This window comes from Nicotiana tabacum, chromosome 6 (genome assembly GCF_000715075.1).
Source record: "Nicotiana tabacum cultivar K326 chromosome 6, ASM71507v2, whole genome shotgun sequence".
Classification (NCBI taxonomy): Eukaryota; Viridiplantae; Streptophyta; class Magnoliopsida; order Solanales; family Solanaceae; genus Nicotiana; species Nicotiana tabacum.
Window position 1 is genome coordinate 205,986,081 of NC_134085.1, and position 12,007 is coordinate 205,998,087.

General features: G+C 42.6%; 1 protein-coding gene across 1 annotated transcript; it reads left to right on the forward strand.

Annotated features, from left to right (window-relative positions):
- The first annotated feature begins 11,323 nt into the window (after positions 1-11,323).
- Positions 11,324-12,007, forward strand: LOC107812753 (uncharacterized). The gene is made up of 2 exons (XM_016637919.2): positions 11,324-11,437; positions 11,624-12,007. The coding sequence occupies exons 1-2, from the start codon at positions 11,324-11,326 to the stop codon at positions 12,005-12,007; spliced, it is 498 nt and encodes a 165-aa protein (XP_016493405.2).

Below are 12,007 nucleotides of genomic sequence, written 5' to 3' on the forward strand. Positions count from 1 at the left end.
ATCCTCTTTCAACAAGTAATAAGTAATTGACAGGTAATTAAGGTAAAGTAAACAAATAGAAGTTCGCCCCTCGGGCACAGTATCAACAAATCCGCCCCTCGGGCAATATCTCAGAACAATACCAGCCCCTCAGGCTCAATCTCACATCACAATGGGTACCCACACTCACTGGGGGTGTGCAGACTCCTGGAGGGTCCCCTTACGGCCCAAGCGCAATATCAAGCCATCTCGTGGCATCAAAACTAGGCCCCCGGCCTCATATCAATCAAGCCAGCTCGTGGCGTACATATCTCAGGCCCTCGGCCTCAAATCAGTATTAGTGTTTCCTCACAACGTAGGCCCTCAGCCTTACTCAGTCAAAAAGCATCACAAGCCTCTCGGGCAATAGTAAAACAGTGTTTCTCAACCCAAACATCATTAAAATATCATTTAAGTCTTAAAACTGAGTAAACATGGCTGAGTAGTAAAACAGTAGAAATTAACATGACTGAGTTCAAGTAATAAGTCAAAACAGTGAGGAAATAGTAATAAAAATTCCCGAAGGGTTAAAATAGTTGGCACGAAGCCCAAATATGGCATTCAGCCCAAATAATGCTGATAGCAAATAATTTCAATCAAATATGTAGTAAAATCATCAATCGGGACGGACCAAGTCACAATTCCCAATAGTCCACGACCCCACGCCCATCATCAAGTGCGTGTCTCACCTTAATATAGCACTACGATGTGCAATCTGAGTTTTCAAACCCTCAGAACATCATTTACAATCATTACTCACCTCGAACCGGCTAAATCTCTAGCTCGCGATGCCTTTGCCCCTCGAATCGGCCTCCATACGCGTTGAATCTATCCAAAATCAGAACGAGGTTGTCAAAATGTGCTAAGGGAACAAAGCCCAAGCGAAAACAATCAATAATTGGCACAAATCCCTAAATTACCAAAATCCGACCCCCGGGCCCACATCTCGAAATTCAAAATTTTTTACACCAATAGATTCCTTATCTTCCCACGAGTTCATACATATCAAAAGTTCTCAAATCCGACCACAAATGGTCCTCCAAACCCCCAATCAAAAGTCCAAATTTCCAAGCCCTAGTTCTTCAATTTTTAGCTTAAGTTCCATGATTTTCTAGGTGAAATTCACATAATAATCGAGTTTTAAGTCCGAGAATCTCACCTCCCAACAATTCTCCTTGAATCCCTATTCAATCTCCTTCAAAAATCTCCCAAAATGGCCAATTATGGAGGAAATAAGCCCCAAAATCGTGGACAAGACGAGCTTAAAAACATTTTGCCCAGGCATATTTTCCTTCATCGCGATCGCGAAGAACAAATCTTCAGCTCCCAAAATTTACTCTATGCTAACGCAATACAGCCTACGCGAACGCGATGCCCATGCGACTTAACCCTACGCGATCGCGGACACCCCTCCGCGTTCGCAATGAACAAAAATCAGTCAAGCCCCCAGGTCCATTTAACTCTATGCGAACGCGACCACCTTCCTGCGTTCGCGATGAATAACCTTCCCACTCTATGCGATCGCAAGACTCACTTTGCGAATGCGAAGAAAAACTGGACAGCCTCCTCAAAACCTTCTACGCGATCGCGAGACTCCCTACACGATCGCGAAGGGAAAAATCCTGCAACAGCTGAACTTGCAATTTTCTGCAATTTCTCAACTTCAAAATGATTCGAATGACCACCCGAAACTCACCCGAGGCCCCCGGGACCCCAACCAAAGGCACCAACATATCCTAAAACCTTATTCAAACTTGTTCCAATCACCAAAACACCTCAAACAACATTGAATCACCCAAAACACATCTGATTCAAGCCAAACTTTCAAATATCTTCCGAATTATTCTTTTGATCAAAAACCCAACCAAAACACGTCCGAATGACCTGAAATATTGCACGCACATCCAAAATGACACAACAGAATTATTGCAACTCTCAGAATTCCATTCAAACCCCTATATCAAAATCTCGCCTACCAATCGGAAAGCGCCAAAATATCAACCTCACCAATTCAAGCCTAAACCTTTTACAAACTTCCAAAACCCATTCCGATCACGCTCCTAAGTCATAAATCACCCCCGAAGCTAACCGAACCATAGGAACTCACATCCGAGTCCTCTAACACATAAGTCAACATCCGGTTGATTTTTCCAACTTAAACTCACTCTAAAGAGACTAATTGTTTCAAACCTTGCCAAATCCTTTCCGGATTCGATCTGATCAACCCGATACCACAAAACACGGATAACGAAGAATAAAGAAGCAGAAATGGAGGGAACGGAGCGATAACTCATGAGATGACTGACCGGGTTGTCACATCCTCCCCAACTTAAACAAACGTTTGTCCTCGAACGAGTCAAGAAACATACCTGAAGCCTCAAACAGGTGAGGATATCTGCTCCGCATCTCCCCCTCAGTCTCCTAGGTAGCCTCCTCCATGGGCCGACCTCTCCACTGCACTTTTACTGAAGCTATATCCTTTGACCTCAACTTACGAACCTGACGATCCAAAATAGCTACTGGCTCCACATCATAGGTCAAATCATCATCAAAATGAACCATGCTGAAATCCAGAACATGAGACGGATCCCCAAGATACTTTCAGAGCATAGAAACATGAAATACCGGATGCACACTAGACAAGCTGGGTGGCAAAGCAAGCTCATAAGCCACCTCCTCAATCCTCCGAAGCACCTCAAAAGGCCCAATGAACCGCAGACTCAATTTCTCTTTCTTCCCAAATCTCATAACACTCTTCATGGGTGAAACCTTCGACAAAACTTCTCGCCAACCATGTAGGACACATCTCGAACTTTCCTATCAGCATAACTCTTTTGCCTCGACTGCGCTATACGAAGCCTCTCCTGAATCACCTTCTCCAAAGCATCCTGCACCAAATCAGCCCCTAATAGCCTAGCCTCACTAGGCTCGAACCAACAACCTGGAGATTTACACCGCCTCCCATACAAAGCCTCATATGGAGCCATTTGAATACTCGACTGGTAGCTGTTGTTATAAGCAAACTCTGCAAGCGATAGAAACTCATTCGATGATCCTACGAAATCAATGACACAAGCACGCAACATGTCCTCCAATATCTGAATAGTGCGCTCGGACTGCCCGTCCGTCTGAGGATGAAAAGTTGTGCTCAACTCCACCTGAGTACCCAACTCTCTCTGCACGGCCCTCCAAAACTGCAAGGTGAACTGAGTACCTCTATCTGAAATGATGGAAACCGGAACACCATGCAAGCGAAAAATCTCTCGAATATATCCCTGCCAACCGCTCTGAAGAATAGGTAGTACACACAGGAATGAAGTGCGCGGACTTGGTTAGCCAATCCACAATCTCCCAAATCGCATCAAACTTTCTCAAAGTCCGTGGAAGTCCAACAACAAAGTCCATAATGATCCTCTCCCACTTCCACTCGGGAATAACCATCTGCTGAAGCAAGCCACTCGGTCTTTGATACTCATATTTTACCTACTGACAATTGAGACACCAAGCTACAAATCCCACAATATACTTCTTCATTCTTATCCACCAGTAGTGCTGCCTCAAATCCTGATACATCTTCGCAGCACCCGGATAAATGGAACACTGCGAGCTATGGGCCTCCTCCAGAATCAACTCCCGAAGCCCATCCACGTTGGGCACACAAATCTGGCCCTACATCCTCAATACCCCCATCATCACCAATGGTCACATCCCTAGCATCATCATGCTAAACTCTGTACCTAAGGACAAGCAAATGCGGATCATCATACTGGCGCTCTCTGATGCGATCATATAAGGAAGACCGAGAAACCACACAAGCCAATACCCGACTGGGCTCCGAAATATCTAACCTCACGAACTGATTGGCCAAGGCCTGAACATCAACTGCAAGAGGTCTCTCTCTAACTGGGATATATGTCAAACTCCCCAAAGTCATTGCCTTTCGGCTCAAAGCATCAGACACCACATTGGCCTTTCCCGGATGGTACAATATAGTTAATCATAATCCTTAAGCAACTCCAACCATCTTCGCTGCCTCAAATTAAGATCTTTTTGCTTGAACAAATGTTGTAGACTGCGATGGCAGTGAACACCTCACAAGACACGCCATACAAGTAATGCCTCCAGATATTCAATGCGTGAACTATGGCAGCCAACTCCAAATCATGAACGGGGTAGTTCTTCTCATGGGGCTTCAATTGACAAGAAGCATAAGCAATAACTCTTCTTGCATCAATACACAACCAATACCAACTCTCGAAGCATCACAATACACGACATGTGAACCTGAAGCTGATGGCAAAACTAACACTAGAGCTGTGGTCAAGGCTGTCTTGAGCTTCTGAAAGCTCTCCTCATACTCATCCGACCATACAAATGAAGCACCCTTCTGAGTCAACTTGGTCAAGGGCAATACGATAGATGAGAATCCCTGAACAAAACGGTGATAATTACCTGCCAAACCAAGAAATCTGTGAATCTCTGTGGCTGAGGATGGTCTAGGCCAACTCTGTACCGCCTCTATCTTCTTTGGATCAACCTGAATACCCTCGCTGGACACCACGTTCCCCAAGAAAGCCATTGTACCGAGCCAAAACTCACACTTGGAGAATTTTGCATAAAGATTCTCCTCCCTCAATCTATACAACACAACTCTCAAATGGTCCGCGTGATCCTCTTGACTACGTGAGTACACTAGAATATCATCAATGAAGACTATGACAAACAAATCAAGATAAGGTCGGAACACGCTGTTCATCAAATGCATGTGTTACACCTTGTGTATTCAGCGTTATCATGCTGTAAATGGGCTAATTCGATAGGAAGATAATTTCTATAAGATATTTAAATGATGCGATAGTTGTACTTTAAGATTGGAAGTCATTTGAGCTGTGATTAAAAATTCGACAATGATCGCGTGCAAGTTACGGGTTTAAATTTTACTGGAATTTGGATAAAATGTTGATGAGCTTTTCTCTCAATATACTAGGAGTTATGGTGTGTTATATCTACCGAATCGAAGGTCTATGAGTCTAGTTTCCAACGCAATAAACCGTTTGTTCATACGACTTCGGAGTAGAGAGCTATTAACATTTTCGTACAGGGGTACACACTGTTACGGGAACAGTGTGCCTAGTCGGGTTTGTTAAAATTTCTTTATTTAAGTCAATTTTTAAAACAGAACCCCTGCGTTTTTTTCTTCTCAAAAACAGAACCTAACAACTAGGTATTTCCTCTCAAACTCCTCCCATCCATCTAACCAATCATAACAACAATTTAGTCATCCTCAAGATGGAGAACACCATGGTAGCTTCGGAATCGTGAATTCTTCGGTGTTTCACTTTTCATAGCAAGACTCCGCCTTGAAGAAATTTCGAATTTTGAGTAATTCTGGTCACATAAGGTATGATTTAACTTCCTCTTTTATCTTTGTAAACTTATACCATAAGAATTCCTAAAAAATAGTTGAAACCTCTATAGAAATGTTCTTGATTTTGTTAAGAAACCTCTCTTAATATGGCTTGATTGTTGGGGCTATTCTATATGGTTTTATTATGTTGTTTGGATCTGTGAAGACATGGATGGAATCTTGTCGATGGGGAGATGTAGTAAAGTAAAATTTGGTGGTGTGTTGGGGGGAAATTAATCTATAAAAGAGTCTACAAATTCATGGCCACAAGTTATTCGCGTAAATGTCTAAATGAAGAATTATATAAGCTATGAGCTTGAATTTGATTTTGAATGGTTTGTATTATGTAGGAAATCATTCCTAAGGCTTTTGAGGTCTTGAAAACAGTATATAACTCCATTGACAAGGTATGTAGGGCTTTCGCTATACTTTTCGGCATGACTAGAATTCGAATAAATGTTTATCGAATTGTTTCGTCGGATTCGAGTTATTTCACCTTCAACTTACAAAGATTCTTAGACCTGATCCTTTCTCATAGATTGCTTACTTCAGAGAATATATATGAATTCTCGGTTTTCCTTGTTCCTTGTTTAAAAAAGAACTAGAGCCTTTTTACTCGTTCTCCTTTCGACGTTCATATAAATCATGAATAAGTAACATTTACTTCAAAGGTACTCATAATACATAACTCTCATGTTCTTAGTACTTGTTGGCTCATAGTTGAAAATTAAATATTTTTAGCCACAACCATGATAGTCGGGGAATAATGATGATAGGCCACTTCGACTCTTCTTAGAATACGTCTTTTAAGGTTGGTTTCGCATTGCACCTATATAATTCATGATTTAGTATATGTATGTATTTACTTTCATTACCGAGCCGCACTATAGACGGCCGGGTATGACACATATTGTGTAACCACTGATCAGTTGGGATTACCGAGCTTTACGTGGCCGGGTACGATTCTACCGAGCCTTTATTATGGTTGGGTGTGTTATGGATATTATAGCCCCACAAAGGGATTTATTATTATATAATGTGATATATTATGCCGGGTACGATTTATTATTATGCACTGTGTTCATGCCCACAGGTTCGGATAGACAAAGCGGCGTGCCTCCTCAGTAGGACCCCCAGGATCAGCGTTGGGTTTCGCACTCCACTTCTTCGGAGTTGCTGACTTTGAGTCCATAGGTACTATTACAGATGTATATGTGTGGTTTTGGGCATGTCGGGCACTTTGTCTCGCCCTGTTGAGATTGTCTTACACTCTTAGAGGCTTGCAGACTAGCGGTCATTGTATATATATATTTTTCGTATCGCCCTATCGGCCTTCTAGATAGTTGTTATACTGTTGTTGCAGCCTTGTTGGCCCAGCCTTGTTGGCCTAGGTTATACATATATATATATGTCGTGTTGGGCTCTTTTGCCTATAGGTTATTATATTTCAGATCATATCTCATTGTTGGTTCGCTCGGGCCTTCGGGCATCGGGTGCCTGCCACACCTCCCAAGGTTGGGATGTGACAAACTTGGTATCAGAGCAGGTCAATCCTAGGGAGTCTGCAAGCCGTGTCTAGTAGAGTCTTGTTTATGGTGTGTTGTGCACCACACTTATAAACATGAGGCTATTGGGCATTTAGGATTATTACTTTCTTCTTGATCTAGATCGTGCAATAGAGCCTAATCATAAGTGTTCATTCCTAATTCTCTTTTTGTTTACCTTCTCAGTGATGCCTAACACTAGGAGACGACAAGTGGCTATGAAATTTATTCAGAGGTTGGATGAGGAGGCGGGAGAGGGCACAAGTCAGGTGCCACCTGCTAATGTAGATCAACATGAGCCACAGAATGAGGTTGATTCTCAGGCTTCCGGGGCAGTACCCCCACCACCCCCGGAAGGGCGTAGAGGAGCTAACATACATCCAGTCCCTCTCCCAGTTGTTCCTGATAAGGACCTAGACATGCGGAGTGCTGTACAATTGCTGACTCGAATAGTGGCCTCCCAGGCCCAATACCAGAACCTCGGTATTGCTGATAGGTCCGTGAGTGCGAGAGTTCGGGACTTTATCAACTTGGATCCTCCAGTATTTACAGGGGTTGATCCTAATGCTGACCCATAGGATTTTCTGGATCTTATGCAACGGACCTTACAAATTATACATGCCACGGATGTTGAGTCAGTGGAGTATACTTCTTATAGACTACGTGATGTTGCTGTGACATGGTATGAGACTTGGAAGTAGACTCGGGGGCCTAATGTGCCACCAGTGACATGGAAGGAGTTCTCTGAGGCATTTTTACAAATATTTTCCAATCGAGCTTTGAAGAGCCCGACGAGATAGGTTCTTACACTTAGAACAGGGTAATATGAGCGTTCGGGAATATAGCATGCAGTTCAACTCTTTGGCTAGGTATGCTCCTACGATTGTTGCTGATATGAGTGATCGGGTACACTAGTTTGTTAGTGGTTTGGGGGAACACTTGATAAATGAGTGCACTACAGCTTCTCTAAACCAAGGAATGGATATTGCCCGTATTCAAGCATATGCACAGGGTCTAGAGGATCTCAAGAGGCAACAACGAGCCAATCGAGAGCATGATAGAGGGCAGCAGAAGAGGGCGCGGTTCGCAGGTAACACAGGAGAGTTTCGAGGTGGATTTAGGCCACAGTTTCCCCGGCATTAGTCTTATCCGGCAGCCAGTGCACCACCACAGTTTCAGGGACAGCGACAGGATCGGACCACTTATTCTGGTCCAAGTCAGAGTTTACGGACCCCAGGTCCACAGTTTAGAGGCGAGTTCAGTCAGATGAGGCCTCAGTTTCCTAGATGTGATCGATGTGGCCGAAATCATTTTGGACCATGTCGCCAGGGTTCTGATGCATGTTATACATGTGGACAGTCAGGTCATATTATGAGACATTGTCCGATGATAGGTGGAGGGGGTATGGCTCAGCCGACGGCATCTACAGGGGCTTCTTCTTCTTATTTGGTACGTCCTCCTAGGCAGAGTATGCAGACATCAGCTGGCAGGGGTAGGGGAAGATTTGGAGCTTCTGGTTCAGGAGGTCAGCAGAATCGCATATATGCTTTATCGAGTCGTCAGGATTTAGAGTCATCTCCGGACATGGTTACAGGTATACTATCCATATTTTCTATCGATATGTATGCCTTGATAGATCCTGGTTCTACATTGTCGTATATCTCCCCCTTCGTTGCTAGTAAATGGGATAGAGAGCCTAAATTATTGCACAAGTCCTTTGAGGTATCTACGCCAATGGGTGAGTCTGTTGTAGTTAGACGGGTATATCGAAGTTGTGATGTGAAGATTCATGACCGCCATACGTTAGCAGATTTGCATGAGCTAGAAATGGTCGATTTTGATATCATTATAGGTATGGATTGGTTGGCTTCTTGTTATGCCAATGTAGATTGCTGGACAAAGATTGTTCGTTTTAATTTTCCAAGTGAGCCTATTATTGAATGGAAAGGTGATGTTGTAGCACCTAAGGGAAAGTTTATTTCTTACCTTAAAGCTCAAAGGATGATTTTGAAAGGTCATATCTATCATTTGGTACGAGTGCATGATATGGAGGTGAAATCTCCAACTCTTCAATCGGTTCCCGTCATGAATGAATTTCCTGATGTATTTCCTGATGAACTTCCTGGTCTTCCTCCAGAAAGAGAAATCGACTTTGCTATTGATATGCTTCCAGATACTCAACCAATATCTATTCCTCCATACAGAATGGCTCCTGTTGAGTTAAAAGAATTGAAAGCCCAGTTGAAAGATCTTCTGAATAAGGGCTTTATCAGGCCCAGCACATCTCCCTAGGGTGCACCAGTGTTGTTTGTTCGTAAGAAGGATGGTTCGTTAAGAATGTGTATTGACTATTGCCAGCTCAACAAAGTGACTATCAAAAACAAGTACCCTTTACCCAGAATTGATGATTTGTTTGATCAGTTGCAAGGTGCCAAATATTTCTCAAAGATTGACCTTCGATCCGGCTATCACCAATTGCGAGTTAAGGAGAGAGATATTCCGAAATGGATTTTCGGACTAGATATGGCCATTATGAATTTCTTGTGATGTCTATCGGTCTTACTAATGTGCCAACAGCTTTTATGGATTTAATGAATCGGGTTTTCAAGCCATTTCTAGATATATTTGTAATTGTTTTCATTGATGATATTCTGGTATATTCTCGATCAGAAGCAGAACATGAGGATCATTTGCGTGTGGTGTTGCGCACTTTGAAAAATCAGAAATTATATGCTAAATTCTCCAAATGTGAATTTTGGTTGAATTCAGTGGCTTTCCTTGGGCATATCATTTCTGATGAAGGTATTAAGGTAGATGGTCAGAAAATTGAAGCAGTACAAAACTGGCCTAGACCCACAACTCCTACGGAAGTTCGTAGTTTCTTGGGCTTAGTTGGTTATTATTGGAGATTTGTTGAGAACTTCTCTTTTATTGCTGCTCCCATGAAAAAATTGACACACAAAGCCGTTAAGTTCCAATGGTCTGATGCATGTGAAAGGAGCTTTCATGAGTTGAAGAAACGCTTAACATCAGCACCTGTTCTAGCACTTCCGGAAGGATCTGAAGGTTATGTGGTATATTGTGATGCATCCAGGGTTGGATTGGGATGTGTTCTAATGCAGCATGGAAAAGTTATTGCATATGCTTCGAGGCAGTTGCGGAAGCACGAATACAATTATCCGACTCACGATATTGAGTTAGCAACCATTATATTTGCCTTGAAAATATGGCGTCATTATCTTTATGGTGTTCATGTGGATATCTATACAGATCACAAAAGTTTACAATATATATTTAAGCAGAAAGACTTGAACTTGAGACAAAGGAGATGGCTTGAATTGCTGAAGGACTATGATGTGGATATTTTGTACCATCCGGTCAAAGCGAATGTGGTAGCTGATGCATTGAGTCGCAAATCCATGGGCAGCTTGAAGCATGTAGAAGCTGGGAAATTAGAAATGACTAAGGAGATATATCGACTGGCTAACCTGAGTGTGCGGCTACATGATACAGGTGACCAGGGTGTAGTAGTCCAAAATATTGCGGGGTCATCACTGGTAGCTGAGGTAGAAATGCGTCAATTTGAGGATCCAGAGCTAGTCAAGATTAAAGAGAGCATCCCTTTTCAGAAGAAGCAGTTGTTCGAGCAATCTGATAATGGAATTCTAAAATATAAAGGTCGATGGTGTGTACCTAATGTTGGGGAGCTTCGTAAGCAAATTATGACAGAGATGCACCAGTCTCGGTACTCAGTTCATCCTGGTTCAACCAAAATGTATCATGATCTTCGTCAGCTATACTGGTGGAACGACATGAAGAAAGATATAGCCACATTTGTGGCTCAGTGTCCCAACTGCCAGCAGGTTAAAGCTGAACACCAGAAACCTGGAGGGCTACTTCAAAATATTGAGATTCCAGCTTGGAAATGGGAATCGATTAATATGGATTTCATTACAGGATTGCCCAATTCTCGCCGTAAGTTCAATTCTATTTGGGTCATTGTGGATAAGCTGACGAAATCAGCTCACTTTCTCTGACCACCTATTCAGCTGAAGACTATGCGAGCCTGTATATCAAGGAAATAGTTCGGCTACATGGAGTTCAGTTTTCTATTATATCTGACAGAGGTGCCCAATTTACAGCTAATTTCTGGAGGTCTTTTCAAGAAGGTTTGGGTACTCTTGTTAACCTTAGTACAACATTTCATTCGTAGATCGACGGACAAGCCGAACGCACTATTCAGACACTCGAAGATATGTTGTGAGCTTGTGTCTTAGACTTCAAGGGAAGTTGGGAAGATCATTTACCACTTATTGAGTTTGCCTACAATAACAGTTATCACGCCGGTATTCAGATGGCACCTTATGAGGCACTATATGAGAGGAAATGCAGATCTCCTATTGGCTGGTTTGATGTTGGCGAGACAAAGTTGCTAGTACTTGAATTGGTACAACAAGCTATAGAAAAGGTAAAGTTGATCTAGGAAAGGTTGCGTATAGCTCAAAGTCGACAGAAATCATATTCAGATAACCGACGTCGAGACTTGGAATTTATTGTGGGAGACTGGGTATTCTTGAAAGTGTCGCCTATGAAGGGTGTAATGAGATTTGGTAAGAAAGGAAAACTCATCCCTAGATATGTTGGGCCATATTAGATTGTTCAGAGAATTGAGCGAGTAACCTACAAACTTGACCTGCCACCAGAATTAGAAGCAATCCATCCGGTATTTCACATTTCCATGCTTCGGAAATTCTTAGGTGATCCTTCTTGCATCAACCCTATTGAGGATATTGAAGTTTCCGAGAACTTGTCATATGAAGAAATACCTATTGCCATTCTTGACCGTCAAATCCGTAAGCTACAGACTAAAGAGGTAGCCTCAGTAAAAGTACTTTGGAGGAGCAATAATGTAGAGGAAATGACATGGGAGGCCGAGGAGGACATGAAGTCCAGATACCCTCATTTATTTGAGTCTTCAGGTGATATGCTTGAGACAAATATGGCAGGTGTTGCACATATATCAACCAGTGACAGTTGA

Bases quoted from the DNA above. Each gene is read 5' to 3' on its own strand.
- LOC107812753 (XM_016637919.2), top strand. From the start codon at position 11,324: ATGGCACCTTATGAGGCACTATATGAGAGGAAATGCAGATCTCCTATT. The intron at 11,438-11,623 runs GTAAAGTTGATC...GGGCCATATTAG, and splicing joins TACAACAAGCTATAGAAAAG to ATTGTTCAGAGAATTGAGCG.